Raw genomic sequence first — 17,350 nt, forward strand, 5'->3', positions numbered from 1 at the left:
GGGGGGGGGGGCAGAAACAATGAGAAAGAGGGAGAGAGAGAGAGAGAGAGAGAGAGGGAGAGAGATAGATAGATATAGAGATAGATAGAGAGAGAGTGAGAGAGATAGAGAGAGAGATAGAGAAAAAGAGGAACGAGAGGGGGAGAGGTAGATAGAGAATGAGAGAGAGAGAAAGAGAGAGAGAGAAAGAGAGAGACAGAGAGTAAGAGAGAGAGAGAGAGAGAGAGAGAGAGAGAGAGAGAGAGAGAGAGAGAGAAGACTAGTTAATACATATAACGATACCAAACGATAGGTATAATACGGAAACCATGCTATGTCGGCCATGTCCCAGTGTTTCTAAATGCTTTGTCAAATCTCTCCTAACGGTGACCATCTACCACACCAAGTCATCCCGTGTCACAGTGACCCAGATCAACGACCAATCACATCAAGGCCACAAACCCATGCAATCGCCACAAACATCCAAAATTCTCATTTTTGTCACTTGAAGAAAACATCTCGGTTTTCCGCCTGGATTACTATTACTAATCATATCTGTCGACTTGAACTTTTCAAAATCAGTAGCCAACACAAACTTCATCAGTAATTTATGGTACGTACAATATTACTAATACTCCACCAATTATTAACAACAACAACAACAACAACAACAACAACAACAACAACAACAACAACAACAACAACAACAACAAAGAAAAAAAAAATACTGCGTATCTACAACCTTCGATACGTAAAATAAATGTTGTTGACCTCCACCGTTACGAACTGGCAATCGACTAAGCTATCATGGGCGTGAACTGAGCAGTAGCCTTTATAACTTTAAGGGAACATATTTTTCTTTCTTTCTTTCTTTGTTAACTGCGGGAACTTAAAAGAAAAAAAATAATTTTTTTCTCTCCTCTCTAATACTACGACCAAATTGCTGTGAAATCAAAATCCGTAATAATTCTTCCATTTCCCTATGTCCGAAATTGTTACCTAATTTCCGTAACAATTACGAACAATCCGTAAAAGTAGGTAGATATGGATTACCCAGGGTAAAACCGTGGGGTGGGGTGACTGAGGCCAGTTGGGGGGGGGGGGAGACTAAGACCAGCCCCCAAATTTGCTTCCCCCCCCCCCACCCCCTCATCTACATGATTTGATAGATTTCAACCTTCCCTACACTTCAGAAAAAGAACATCGGACATGTTGTTTCAGTCACATGGTCACTTTTTTAAACATCTTTCTATGACACATCTCACGGCTGCCTGGTCTTGTGGTATGACACTCGCTTTCGGATCGGAAGAGATTTTTGCAGTGATGCCAAAACTCCAGTTTCACCGGAAAAAACTCCGGTTTGGAGCAAAAAATTCCGGGTTCCGGACAACCTCCGTCAAATTCCGGTGAGGTCAATTTATTCCAAGGATACCCCCCCCCCTCCCCTTCTCCAACCACCCCATCATCATCACTGCCACTAGTATTACAACCATCATCACTACCACTACTACTGCAACCACCACCACATCATCATCACTACCACTACTACTGCAACCACCACCACCACCACCACCACACCATCACTACCGCTACTACTACAACCACCACCACCACATCATCATTACTACAACTACTCTATCCTCCACCACCACCACATCATCACTACCACTACTACTACAACCACCACCACCACCATCACATCATCATTACCGCTACTAGTACAACCACCACCACCATCACATCATCACTACCACTACTACTGCAACCACCACCACCACCATCACATCATCACTACCACTACTACTGCAACCACCACCACCGCCTGAATTTTGGAGCAATAAGAGATTGTTAATTTTTTTGGCAATTATTTCCTTTGATAAAAATTCAAGTCTTTTAACGGGTACAATGACTGCAACAAAGCTGAGATTATTCCAAATGCTCCAAATTCACAGAGGCAAAGTTTCCACCTGAGACAAAGTTACCCCAGATGACGGTATGTAAATTTGTATGTATTTTGACTGTGAAACCCCAGATCCCCCATCTCCATGGCTGCAAGCAACTGGACCTCAAAAAGCCTGCAAGTCTACTTATGACCAGACATATAATCTGAAAAAGCCTGCAAGATTCACGGACTTACCTCGTCATTTGAAGTCAACTTTCATTTCTTCTCTAATCAACTTCCGGTTCAAATTTAATAATATAACTATCACTTCGGGTCATAGTAGTATCGTGATTCAAAAGTTTCGCTTAATCATATGGACATACCCGACCCGCTTGTTGGACCTAAACAAAACAAAAATTAAAAAAAAAAAAATCAAAAAAAAAAAAAATCAATCAAATCCAAATTGCAAAAAGCCGGCGACGTTTTTTTTCGGTAATTCAATCGGCCGGCAGACCGGCTGTAGCCGGCACTCTTGCACCCATGCCCATCTCATATGTTTTCTTCTCCCTTCCATCCCCAGACCCCATGTTCCCAAACGGAGACCCAGAGGACGCGGCTGTTTTCCATCTCATCTCCTACCTGAATAAGGTTGGCAAGAGACGGCGATAGATCGACTGCAATGGTGACTCGGACGGCAGACCTGTCCCCTAGTATGAACCAATTCGTAGAATTACATAATTTTGGGTGAAATTTTTACTTCATAAAAATGAGTGGAGCAGGTACTTATGTTGATAATAACAAGAAATGAAATGAGTAGGAAAGTGCCAGAAGACAACAGAAAATAAAATCGATGGGGAGCTAAACACGCCACCTGACTGGTACCACAACTCTGCCTGGCCGGAAGATCGTGACTCTACCGTATGAGCTAATCACCAGTAAGGTCGCAGGTTCGAGCCCCCATCGCTGCCGCGAAGATTTTATTCTCTGTCGTCTTCTGGAACTTTCCTCTTCACTGCATTTCTTATCATTTTGGGTCCAATTTTACAACTTCGTGAGCATCTCTAACTCATCCATACTTATTGAAAATGAAAGTTGATGCCAGACGAAATACATTGATGGATTTTGACGTGTTATTCAATCCTTGTGAGAGAAAATTGTTTGATTTTTAAAGTTATCTACAGCGACTACAATATTTTATCGACTAAAAACTACGAATTGTTCAATTTTCCAGTTGGCAGGTCTACGATGGTGGTGTCAACATTCAGTCACTCACCAAGTCACCAAGTCACCCAGCCATCAACCAAACCACCACTATATAGTCAGACATAGGTTGTAACACAGCTACTAACCATAACAACCACAAAAAAAAAAAAAAACTACGACAACCACTAGTACTACAACATCAACGGTATCATAGCAACAACAGAAGAATGATTCCCCTTCATCAATTCTACAGAATTACCTCACATCAAACAGACAAAAAAAAACATGAAAACAAGGTCCTTTCCTCTTTTTGGTCCGTTTGTATGGAACTCCATTCCACCGAGCATCGATGGGGAGCTAAACACGCCACCTGACTGGTACCACAACTCCGCCTGGCCGGAAGATCGTGACTCTACCGTATGAGCTATTCACCAGTAAGGTCGCGGGTTCGAGCCCCCATCGCTGCCGCGAAGATTTGGGAGTCCAAATCATTGACCGTGGTCAAGAAATCCTTCAAAACATCTTTTCTTTTTTCTTTCTTTTTTGTTTGTTTGGTTTGTTTTTTTTTTGTTTTTTTTTGATATTGCGCTACAAAGCGCCCAGAACCCCATGGTTGAGAGTACCGTGTGCCCTTACTACTAAACACACCTAAAGTTGATATCTATCACACCGACATTGTCATAGTGTCTGTGTGTATTCTAATCTAGACAACACTAACACACACATACACACACACACACACACACACACACACACAAATACCCAATATCATTGTTTTCTGTTTGTTCACATTTATTATGATATTAGGTCAGGCAGGGGGAAGGAAAATAAATATACGAGTACACATGAATTATTATCTTCATCGCTTTCACAACTCTCTCAAACTGATCAATGAAATGAAAATAAAATGGATAGAACCAATTGTCTGTGTTGTTTATTGGAATATCAAAATGCTGTGTCAATTGTTAGAGATAGTATGCGCTTGGCTAAAAGGCTCACAGCACAGCCATCCAGAAGTATAACGGACCAACACACAAAACTGTGTGTAACCTTGAACTTTTATAGTCTGGTTCATACAGTTAAGTGAGAATTAAAAAAAACAAACAAAAAAACAAACAAACCTGAGCGTTTATATAGCGTAATATCCACTAAACGTGCTCAAAGCGCTTTACAAAGGGTCCTTGGCCAACAGCATCAAGTAACAGGTAGAATGAGACAAGACTCCTGTTAGGCGATATCATTTTTTTTTTTTCCCAACAGAGACAACGCTGTTGACGGCCAGGTACTAATTTTACACCTGAGTACGGTAAGAGAATGTGTGTAAAGACCCTTTTCCAAGGGCTTGAGTATGCGCCAAAAGCGAGTGTCATACCACAAGACCACATAGCCGCACTCCTAAACGTGGATGGCAAAAAACAATAACAAAGGCCCGGGTGACATCAACTTCATTCCATCTATAGGATGAGTATGCATGTGTGGGGCTGTGTGGTCTTGTGGTATGACACTTGCCTTCACATCGAAAAGTCCTGGGTTCGATACCCTAGCGGTGCACAGTTGAGTCCTTGGAAAAGGCTCTTTACTGACACTCTCTCATTGAACTCGGGTGCAAAATGAGTACCGTTAACAGCGTTGTCTCTCCCCGATATAAATTGTAATATCCCCTAATAGGTGTCATGTCGCGTCCTACATGTTTAGTGTTGCTGTTGGTAAGAAACCCTTTGCAAAGTGCTTTGAGCATGTTTAGAGGATAATGCGCTATAGGGAATGAGATTAGCGGAAGAGTAGCGTCCCTTGATTGGAAGTCACGAGAGGAAAAGTTATTAGAGAGAGAAGGTCATGTTGGTTGTGCGGCATGAGACACTTCACCGAAAGCGAGGACGAGTGAGATGCATGCGCAAAACCATTTTGACGTTCTCTCTGTAAGGTGACGTCCAATCAAGGGACGCTACTCTTCCGCTAATCTCATTCCCTATATAAAAGCTCAAGTTTAAGGATGACAGAATAACGTCAATAAATATTCCTACAATGAGATGACATTGTAGTACACGTACCATGACATTGTCTATGTGTCTGTAAGTGTGACGTACCATGACATTGTCTATGTGTCTGTTTGTAAGTGTGACGTACCATGACATTGTCTATGTGTCTGTTTGTAAGTGTGACGTACCATGACATTGTCTATGTGTCTGTTTGTAAGTGTGACGTACCATGACATTGTCTATGTGTCTGTTTGTAAGTGTGACGTACCATGACATTGTCTATGTGTCTGTTTGTAAGTGTGACGTACCATGACATTGTCTATGTGTCTGTTTGTAAGTGTGACGTACCATGACATTGTCTATGTGTCTGTTTGTAAGTGTGACGTACCATGACATTGTCTATGTGTCTGTTTGTAAGTGTGACGTACCATGACATTGTCTATGTGTCTGTTTGTAAGTGTGACGTACCATGACATTGTCTATGTGTCTGTTTGTAAGTGTGACGTACCATGACATTGTCTATGTGTCTGTTTGTAAGTGTGACATACCATGACATTGTCTTTGTGTCTGTTTGTAAGTGTGACGTACCATGACATTGTCTATGTGTCTGTTTGTAAGTGTGACGTACCATGACATTGTCTATGTGTCTGTTTGTAAGTGTGACGTACCATGACATTGTCTATGTGTCTGTTTGTAAGTGGGGACGTACCATGACATTGTCTAGTGTCTGTTTGTAAGGTGACGTACCATGACATTGTCTATGTGTCCGTTTGTAAGTGTGACAGTACCATGACATTGTCTATGTGTCTGTTGTAAGTGTGACGTACCATGACATTGTCTATGTGTCTGTTTGTAAGTGTGACGTACCATGACATTGTCTATGTGTCTGTTTGTAAGTGTGACGTACCATGACATTGTCTATGTGTCTGTTTGTAAGTGTGACGTACCATGACATTGTCTATGTGTCTGTTTGTAAGTGTGACGTACCATGACATGGTCTATGTGTCTGTTTGTAAGTGTGACGTACCATGACATTGTCTATGTGTCTGTTTGTAAGTGTGACGTACCATGACATTGTCTATGTGTCTGTTTGTAAGTGTGACGTACCATGACATTGTCTATGTGTCTGTTTGTAAGTGTGACGTACCATGACATTGTCTATGTGTCTGTTTGTAAGTGTGACGTACCATGACATTGTCTATGTGTCTGTTTGTAAGTGTGACGTACCATGACATTGTCTATGTGTCTGTTTGTAAGGTGACGTACCATGACATTGTCTATGTGTCTGTTTGTAAGTGTGACGTACCATGACATTGTCTATGTGTCTGTTTGTAAGTGTGACGTACCATGACATTGTCTATGTGTCTGTTTGTAAGTGTGATGTACCATGACATTGTCTATGTGTCTGTTTGTAAGTGTGACGTACCATGACATTGTCTATGTGTCTGTTTGTAAGTGTGACGTACCATGACATTGTCTATGTGTCTGTTTGTAAGTGTGACGTACCATGACATTGTCTATGTGTCTGTTTGTAAGTGTGACGTACCATGACATTGTCTTGTGTCTGTTTGTAAGTGTGACGTACCATGACATTGTCTATGTGTCTGTTTGTAAGTGTGACGTACCATGACATTGTCTATGTGTCTGTTTGTAAGTGTGACGTACCATGACATTGTCTATGTGTCTGTTTGTAAGTGTGACGTACCATGACATTGTCTATGTGTCTGTTTGTAAGTGTGACGTACCATGACATGGTCTATGTGTCTGTTTGTAAGTGTGACGTACCATGACATTGTCTATGTGTCTGTTTGTAAGTGTGACGTACCATGACATTGTCTATGTGTCTGTTTGTAAGTGTGACGTACCATGACATTGTCTATGTGTCTGTTTGTAAGTGTGACGTACCATGACATTGTCTATGTGTCTGTTTGTAAGTGTGACGTACCATGACATTGTCTATGTGTCTGTTTGTAAGTGTGACGTACCATGACATTGTCTATGTGTCTGTTTGTAAGTGTGACGTACCATGACATTGTCTATGTGTCTGTTTGTAAGTGTGACGTACCATGACATTGTCTATGTGTCTGTTTGTAAGTGTGACGTACCATGACATTGTCTATGTGTCTGTTTGTAAGTGTGACGTACCATGACATTGTCTATGTGTCTGTTGTAAGTGTGACGTACCATGACATTGTCTATGTGTCTGTTTGTAAGTGTGACGTACCATGACATTGTCTATGTGTCTGTTTGTAAGTGTGACGTACCATGACATGGTCTATGTGTCTGTTTGTAAGTGTGACGTACCATGACATTGTCTATGTGTCTGTTTGTAAGTGTGTTATTTGAGCACGAGTCTACATCCATATAGATAAGAAAGAAAAAAAACGTGAACTTTCATATAGCGCAATATCCACTAAACATGCTCAAATCGCTTCACAAGGGGTCCCTGGCCAACAGCACCACTTAACATGTAGGATGAGAAATGATGCCTGTTAGGCGATATTACAATTTTTTCAGACAGAGACAACGCTGTTAACGACCAGGTACTCCCTTTACACCTGATTACGGTGAGATAATGTGAGTCAAGAGCCTTTTCCAAGGACTCAACTATGCGCCGAGCAAGGCTCGAACCCAGGATAGGACGCTAGTCTATTAAATCTCCACCAATCTAGGCACTCGCTTCGCAATCAAAGGGACTGAGATCGATCCCAGGTGCAGTTGAGATTTTTTTTTTTTTCTGACCAACCGCTGGGTGGACAGGTTGGTCAGAAAAATTTTTAAAAAATCTCAACTGCACCTGGGATTGATCTCGATCCCTTTGATTGCGAAGTGAGTGCTCTACCAACTGAGCTGCTATTGGAGCCCCCCCCCCCCCCCCCCCCCCCCCCCCCCCCCCGACAACATAAGTAGGTGGACAGATAACACAGCACAAGAGAGCTCTCTGTCAATGGTGGAACCTGGATCAGACAGAGAAAAGATATCCAGAACGAGTCTACTTACCCGTAGAGACCTGTCGTAGGAAGCACTGAAGACCTTGGTGCCAGACGCCGTCTGTAAAGCTGCCAGGGCGTAGACTGTTCCTGAATGACCTTGCAAAGTCTCCACTTGTTTGAAGGTGCTCAACTCCCACACCTGGGGAAAAGTTTTAACATCAGAAAACTATTCACATTTCCTCATCAACATCCATTTAATCGTATTTGACAAAATAGATCTTTTTTTTGTTGGAAACACTAAAGCTGCATGACCACTGGACCAATCGTCACCAAATTTTGCACCGTGTTTACAATTGACATGAAGGTGGTCTGCGCATATCATGAGATTGATTAAACATTGTGATGATTTAATAAAACATAAAATTTGTTTCGTGAAATCGGATCAAAAACAGACGACATTATTTTTAGCATGTAAGTTACTTGTCAACCTTCCAGTTAGCAAGTATGACAATAAGGTGGGGGTACTTGCATCGAATCGATATAAGGTTATTATCATTATTTTTAATACAATCTCAAACTCTTAAATTTATATCAACCATTTTCCGCTCCTGGTCGCCCAGACCAAATTATTACAACTGGTGTCAAAATCAAGGATGCAAATTGGAAAATATTGAAAAAGCCTGAAAAATTGCACGAATGTGAATGTGCCAATTCTTACACTGAGTACAGCTCCAAAGTATCAAAGGGAATACTGTTATAGTGTAGCATGGTAAGTACTTGTTATAGTGTAGCATGGTGAGTACTTGTTATAGTGTAGCATGGTAAGTACTTGTTATAGTGTAGCATGGTAAGTACTTGTTATAGTGTAGCATGGTAAGTACTTGTTATAGTGTAGCATGGTAAGTACTTGTTATAGTGTAGCATGGTAAGTACTTGTTATAGTGTAGCATGGTAAGTACTTGTTATAGTGTAGCATGGTAAGTACTTGTTATAGTGTAGCATGGTAAGTACTTGTTATAGTGTAGCATGTTAAGTACTTGTTATAGTGTAGCATGGTAAGTACTTGTTATAGTGTAGCATGGTAAGTACTTGTTATAGTGTAGCATGGTAAGTACTTGTTATAGGCATTGGTGTGTTCTGCGCCGACAGGCTGCATTTACTCCTGCTCTGTAAAATTGTTCTTTTTGTGTTGTTTATAATGTGACTTCAGTTCTATAAATTAGTGTACAGTTATGTGATATGTTGCCTGATTGATTGAAAATATTTCTACGAAATTTTGGACTTGATTTTGGAAGTTATAATAATATAAATTCTTTTTCATTGTGGATAACATCGTGTTAGCTATTTTAAACGTATCCAGATTTATTGTGATAACCAAACTTGCACACCCCCCCCCCCTCCCCAACCACCTCATCATACGAGTATCCATAACAATGACGCCGCGTGATATCATTCAAACTGACAGCAACTCACCAACCCTCGCCTAGAAAAACCACAAACGCTACACGGATCGCTATTTCTCCAACACCCTATGAATACAAACTGTTTTATAAAATACACCAAAGCTCAGTTACTGTGCATTGATACAATATCGCACCATAAGACCATTATTTCTAATGCACTAATCACACACATTTCAAAGCTAGGTATCAGAAACCCAAAATGTGCTTGTGATAATTTTGTGAAGAAATACAAGAGGGGAACCAGGGGAGGTAAGAAGAAGAAGAAATCCCATTCACCAAGTCAACCACTCCCGTCGTCACTACCATCACCAACGCTATCCACACCATGTATCGACACACACACCACCACCACCACCACTACCATCCACACCATCACCGCCAACAGTACCAACAGGACCAACTCAACAACAAGCCGCCCTCTTACCACTATTCCCTCACCTATGTCGCTACCATCATCATCATCACCATCACCACCACTTACCGAAATCACTAAAAAGAACTCAGCCCGTCTTATAACATTCCTGTTTACTCAAACGCACGTAGACATACAGCGAAATTTAAAAAAGCGTCAAAAAGACCGCGCAATCTTTTAACCATCATCAACAACAGGCCACCCCTCTGTCTCGTCCACATAAACGCAAGATCCATAAAAAACAAATGTCACGAGATCCATGACCTAATTATAGATCGTCATATTGATATATTGTGCATTACGGAAACCTGGCTTCAGGGTAAACAGGATGACCACTACATTACCACCGCCTGTCCCAATACGCATACCTGGAAATCACTACCACGACCTGGGAGAAAAGGGGGTGGTATTGCCTTTATTTATAGTCTTGCTATCACCAATACCACTTTCACTCCTCTTACAAGAGAAAACTACGAATCTGCATGCCTTTCCTTCCAATCCGACTCTGCCACTTTCTCCATCATTACTATCTATCGACCGCCGAATACATCCAATACTAAGTTTGTAGCTGAATTTCAAAATGATATCTTAGACTTCAACCTTAAAAGTTCACCATATATTTTTATTGGAGATTTCAACATACATTTTAATTCCACTTCTCCGACAGTCACCAAAATCAAGAAAATCCTACACGACAACGATTTAAACCAGCACATCACCGAGACAACACACCAGGCCGGCAACATCATTGATTGGGTCATCTCCCCTGTGTCAAGTAATAGAATAAGAAAGACCGAAGTTGTTGACCTAGCGATATCCGATCACAAAGTTTTATTTGTGGATATCGCATTAAAGAAAGTTGATCTCCCGAAACGAAACATAACAACAAGGAATTATAGACAAATTGATATCAGTGGTTTACAAGATAGCATTCGTGACGTCATAAATGAGGATAAAAATATAAACGACTTCAACAAAGTATTGCGATCTATTATTGACTGTGAGGCACCGCCGCAATGTCGTGTCGTATCGAATCGACCACACTCGCGATGGTTCAATTCCGAGATAAAGGAATTAAAGAGAAAAAAGAGACAGGCTGAAAGGAAATGGCGAAAGAGTGGCCTAACGGTATTTAAGGATATATACAAAGCAGCTAAGTCGGCTCTTTATAACGCCATCACATGCGCAAAAAAGGCCCATTACAACGAAAAATTTCAAAGCATTACATCTTGCAAAGAACTGTTTTCCACCGCAAACGACCTTCTTGGCAGTAAGAAATCCACACCCCTTCCAGCGTCTAGAAATAACAACGAACTAGCTCAAAATTTTGCCAACTATTTCCACGGCAAGATAAAATCCATTAGGGAAAACTTAGACAATACATCATCATCATCGTCACCGAGCTTTGGACCATTCCATGGAACGCCACTACATGTTTTCGATCCAGCCACTGAGGATGAAGTGAAGTCAGCCATTTTAGATAGCCCATCAAAATATTGTGACTTAGTAGACCCCATCCCAACTAGTATTCTTAAGGCTTGTATTGAAGAACTGTTACCAACAATAACTGAACTTATAAATAATTCGTTGGTCTCAGGTAGTGTCCCCGACTCGTTTAAACGTGCCATTGTTAAACCACTATTAAAGAAGTCCGATCTAAATGTAAACGAACTGAAAAATTACAGACCTGTCTCCAACCTTCCATATCTATCCAAAGTGCTTGAACGCATTGTGTTAAAACGACTTTTGTATCATATCCATCTAAATAATTTAAGTGAAAATTTCCAATCTGCCTATAAATCACATCATAGCACTGAAACTGCCCTTTTAAAAGTATGCACTGATATTCTTAATAGTATTGACAAAAATCATGTCTGTTTATTGACTATGTTGGACCTTTCGGCCGCATTTGACACCATTGATCACGAGATACTTATTAAACGATTAGAAATTACTTTTGGAATAAGAGACACTGCGCTTAGTTGGTTTAAATCATACCTAACATCAAGATCTCAGTCGGTTCTGATCGATGGCGCAGTATCAGAAACATTTCCTCTAAATTACGGCGTTCCGCAGGGGTCTGTCCTTGGTCCTGTTATTTTTACTCTTTATACTCAACCTCTTTCGGATATTATTGTTAAAAATAAATTAATGTATCATTTCTATGCTGATGACACTCAGATCTATGTAAGCGATATCCCTAGTAATATCCCATCATTGATTACCCGTGTTGAAGACTGTATTAGAGATGTTAAATGCTGGATGGAAATTAACAAGTTAAAGCTGAATAATGAAAAGACAGAGGTGATGGTGTGTGGTAGAAAAAGTGTTTTGAAAGATGATTTTCTGAAGTTTACTCTAAATATAAATGGGTGCACAATTAACCTCTCAACGTGTGTGAAAAACCTCGGGGTAATGCTAGATCAACATATGACTATGCAGGCACAGTTTGATTCTCTATGTAGAAGTTTGACAATAGGATTAAAAAGAATTGCTTCAGTTAGACCTTTCCTAACAAGAGAAGTAACATGCAAACTAATAACATCTTTCATACTATCTAAAATAGATTACTGTAATTCGTTAATCTCGAATGTAAGCAACGATAAAATATCACGCCTTCAAAGTATCCAGAATGCGGCTGCTAAATTGATTTTAAGAAAGAAGATAACATCCTACTCGTTGCCACTTTTGTATGAGCTGCATTGGTTACCAGTTAAAGTGAGAATCGAATTCAAACTAGCAGTATTGTGCTATAAGTGCCTTAATGATCAAGCCCCATTGTATATTACTGAATTTTTAGAAACGTATAAGCCAACGAGGAGTCTACGTTCTGCACTAGATTCTACAAAATTAATTGTTACAAATAAATATAAATATAAATTTTACGGCGGCAGATCGTTCAGTCACGTCGGACCTTCCATCTGGAACTCTCTTCCTAAAAGAATAAGAGAAGCGCAGTCCTTATCAATATTTAAATCAAAGTTAAAACACCATCTCTTTGTTAAAACACATCTTGATTAATGCATCTTTGTAATTTGACCCCAATATGAATGTTAATTTAGTTTATGTTATTATATCATTATTTTATATTATTTCCGTATTTGACATAGCATGTGGATGTATTATAACATATCTTGTATTAATGACTTTATGTTTAGTTATTACATTGCTGTATAATGATAATATTATGTTGATGTAGTTTGTATAATGTTTCATTTGTATCATAATGTCACTGTATTATTGTTTCGCGCATTGAGCATCACCCAGTGATGAAAATGCGCGTTATAAATGTCATGTATTATTATTATTGTTATAGTGTAGCATAGTAAGTACTTATTATAGTGTAGCATGGTAAATACTTGTTATAGTGTAGCATGGTAAGTACTTGTTATAGTGTAGCATGGTAAGTACTTGTTATAGTGTAGCATGGTAAGTACTTGTTATAGTGTAGCATGGTAAGTACTTGTTATTGCATTGGGGAGTCAATAATACACAAATAAAAAATAAAAGTGGACGGATTTGAAATTAAATTGCTAAAAGAAAGTGCTGAAAATATTTTTTTATTTAAAGTTCCAGCTTACATCGGATCATCACAACCGGATAAACTGGATGATCCAGTCAATAGGGAATGAGATTAGTGGAAGAGTAGCATCCCTTGATTGGACGTCACCCATAGTCTGTGACGTCACCGGCGGAAAAGTTATTAGAGAGAAAACGTCATGTTGGTTGTGCGCATGCGTCTCTCGTCCTCGCGGAGGCATGCGCACAACCAACATGACGTTCTCTCTCTAATAACTTTTCCACCGGTGACGTCACAGACTATGGGTGACGTCCAATCAAGGGACGCTACTCTTCCGCTAATCTCATTCCCTATTGCCAAAAAAAAAAAATATTTCCGATTAAAAGTGGAAAAGTGTGAGTAGATCCCTGTCAAATAATTTAATTCATACCTACTACCAATCCAAAGGGTAGCGTGCAATTTTCAAGCTGTCTATTTCAAATGAAATAAAGAGGGATAAACTCCTACTCCATGGGCTCTATCTGGCCTGAAGTTGAAAGAAGACTTACATGGATACAGTTTTCATACGTCCCACAGACAATGTGATGGTTTGTGATGGCAATGCTGTAGACAGACCCACCCGATGTCCCCAAATCTCTCAGACATTCCAGAGTGTTGATATCCCAAACCTGTTGTAGGAGGAAAAAAACAAACTTGTTTTGTTTGTTTGTTTTTAGGGGTTTTACAGCGATTGCAACAGATTAAGGTCATATCAGCGCCAGTAAAAAGGAAGAAAATGGGATAGTAAAAAGTTCTAGAATTACAATTAAAGCACCCAAGAAAAGGTAAGATAAAGGGGAATTGGTTCAAATAGGAAACAGATGTAGATTCCAAGAGCACACTATCAAAGTACTTAGTTTGAGATCACATAAAAGTCTCATCCATACACAAACACATGTCTCCACTAAGAAGAATACACTCAAATGTTTACAAATCATGTATAGTATACAATTCAGTGCATAATAGGGAGATGATTTACAAGACAAAAAATATTATCTCCCAAAACTCTAACTATACATTTGACTGTTTCCCTCCCAGTTAGGGTATCCGGCATTATGGGTCGACAAACATAATCTGGAGGTGTAGCGACTACTACTAGGGTATCTCGCCAGGGCCTAGACAAAACCAAGAAATCTCATTCCAAGACCAAGACAGAAAGCATGTTGGAAAGCATGATATACCAGGATAGAAGACACAGTAAGGGCCTCCCTGCCCACTATGGGAGGTCTGGAACCCCACCAAGAAAAAAAAACTTGTGATTTATAAACCTGACAACAACAAAATTTTTAAAAACCAAATATAAAATTGTTAACAATTTCAATTTCCAAAGTAATAAACAAAAATAAATGTAACAGCTTAAAAAAAAAGAATAAAATACCAAACACGGAACGTTTCGGCTCAAAACCCTCCTTCAGTCAACAACAAAAAAGAATAAAGACATAAATACATGACTAAATTCCAGAATGACGTCATTAGTTTTTACAGTCCACAGGTCAAGCAGCTTAATATAAACTTGTACAATTTTGCAGAAAACCCCAAGTTTAAAATGTGAAAGATTTACATCACGTCATTTTTTAAAAATGTAGGCTATTATCAAAAGACAAACTTCAATAAAAAAAAAAAAGAAAAAGATCTGAACAAGTGTGTATGAAAAGGTGTGAGACCCCGCAGGAAAGAAAAATACCAAGAAAAAAAAACAATCAATAGGTTTTTTTCTGTCCAAATTATATGTAGAATATGTCCGGCTATGTGGTCTAGTGGTATGACACTCACTTTCGGATCGGAAGGACCTGGGTTCGAGCCACGCTTGGCGTATAGTCGAGTCCTTGGAAAAGGCTCTTTGCTCACATTCTCTTACCATACTCAGGTGTAAAATGAGTACCTGGCCGTTCACAATGTTGTCTCTGTCGGAAAAAAATTGCAATATCGCCTAACAGGCGTCACGTCCCGTTTACATGTTACGTGTTAATCTTTTTTAACATCTATGCCATATTTACCTTGACAGTCTGGTAAGATCCACTGAATAGATAGTCTTGTGTTGACGCCAAAGCTCTGACCCAATGGTTAAGACCGGTCAATTCCTTCTTCAGTTCATACGTATGGACGTCATAAACCTGTGGGAACAGAAAAGAAAAAAAAACAAAAAACCCAAAACAATACGATTTTTAACTCTCTGGACTTGAGATGAATGGAAACTCAAACAAATTTGTTCTATTTTAAATCCAAGTGAACTCGACAGAGTGAAGGAATAAAAACTACAGAAATTCTTTCTTCATTAGAACTATCTCGGAGTGGAATGGGCTGGATGAACTGGTCATCATGGCACCACACCTAAACGATTTCAAGGCCTGACTGACATGGGCCGTACCCAATGAGGACGCCGCTGAAATACAACCAGACCATTGGTTTCTTCAGCGCCAACCATACAGACAGATACAGATATAACTTTAAATCTTCAACTCTCCTGATTTGAAACAAGAATGAAAATAGAACAAATTTGTTCTATTTTAAATCCTGATTAACTGGACAAAGGAATAATGACTGTAGATCTTTAACTCTCTTGATTTCAACAGGAATGAAAATCAATTCAACTTTGTTCTATTTACAATTCAAGGCTGGTTTTCCAAAACTCGTCGATTTCACTACTTTTTGAGATTTTCCATCCATGAGATAAATTGAAATGTAAACTTTATTATAGGAATCAAATGGCACAAGAATTTCCCTAGATTCGTGTGAATTTGAAGTTTAAATATGATAAAATGATAGATCGGTTAGAAGTTTTAGGGGAAATAATCCTCCATTTATCAAAATGGGAAAAGAGAGTTACAGAGTTTGGAAAACCACTCTTCAATTCATGTGAACTACGGACAGTTTAAAACTGAAAAAAAACAAACAAAAAAAACTGTAAAAGTAAACGTCACCCCTTGGATGATTTCATTCCCCGAGTCTGGATCTAGTTGAGATTGTTTTGTTTTGTTTTTAAGGGTTTTACGGCGCTTGCAACACTTTTAGGTCATATCAGTGCCAGTAAAAAGGAAGAAAATGGGATCGTAAAAAGTTCTAGAATTACAATTAAAGCATCCAAGACAAAGTAAGACAAAAGGGGAACTGGGAACAAATAGGGATCAGATGTAGATTCCAAGAGCATACCACCAATGTACATAGTTTGAGATCACCTATAAGTCTCATCAGGACACAAGCACAAAATCCAACAAAGAGGAATACACTCAAATGCTTACATTATATATTCAAAATAACAAATATACTAAAACATAACAGAGAGATGATTTACAAGGAAAAAAATATCATCTCTCAAAACAATAACTATGCATTTGACTGTTTCCCTCCCAGTCAGGGCCAGGGCAAAACCAAGTAATCTCATTCCAAGACAAAGAGTGAAAGCATGTCGGAAAACAGATATAAGGGGATAGAAGACGCAGTATGTACCTCCCTGCCCACTATATCCCCTTATATCTGTTTTCCGACATGCTTTCTGTCTTTGTCTTGGAATGAGATTACTTGGTTTTGTCCTGACCCTGGCTGAGAGGGAAACAGTCAAATGCATATGGATCTAGTTGAGATATTACCAGATAGAGGTGATGGACCAGATAGATTTAAATGACGGAATAGTGAATCTAGTGTCCACATGATCAAAATGAGGTCACATTTGTATTGTTTTCAAGTGAGGGAGGGGGGGAGGAGGGGGGGGGGGGGGGGTGGGGGGGCAGCATGGCGCAGCGGTGCGGTCTTTGCTTCGTACCCGAAAGGTACAGAGTTCGATCATCCGCTGCTGCACTGTGTGGCCTTGAGCAAGTCACCTCGCTCTACCTCAATTTGCGGCTGACGCCTGGGTTATTCCAGTCTTCCCTTGGAATAGACCCTAGAGACAAATTTCCCCTATGGGACGAATGAGTTGTCCTTCAGAGCCATTGTGTCCATG

General features: G+C 39.7%; 1 protein-coding gene and 1 long non-coding RNA gene across 2 annotated transcripts in view; one reads left to right on the forward strand and one right to left on the reverse strand.

The window, feature by feature from the left end:
* Positions 1–3,985, forward strand: part of LOC144972212 (uncharacterized) — a 60,475-nt gene extending 56,490 nt beyond the window's left edge. Inside the window, exon 3 of the long non-coding RNA XR_013645310.1 lies at positions 2,442–3,985. This is a non-coding gene — a long non-coding RNA (uncharacterized LOC144972212). The remainder of the gene's footprint in view (positions 1–2,441) is intronic.
* Positions 1–17,350, reverse strand: part of LOC144972224 (E3 ubiquitin-protein ligase TRAF7-like) — a gene marked incomplete in the record, with an annotated part of 126,560 nt that overhangs the window by 64,846 nt on the left and 44,364 nt on the right. The window contains 3 exon segments of the mRNA XM_078913258.1: positions 8,044–8,175; positions 13,920–14,039; positions 15,408–15,524. Coding sequence (XP_078769384.1) covers positions 8,044–8,175; positions 13,920–14,039; positions 15,408–15,524 — 369 coding nt within the window.

This window comes from Berghia stephanieae, chromosome 5 (assembly GCF_034508935.2).
Source record: "Berghia stephanieae isolate SIO BIC M18660-M18661 chromosome 5, UCSD_Bste_1.3, whole genome shotgun sequence".
Taxonomy (NCBI): domain Eukaryota; kingdom Metazoa; phylum Mollusca; class Gastropoda; order Nudibranchia; family Aeolidiidae; genus Berghia; species Berghia stephanieae.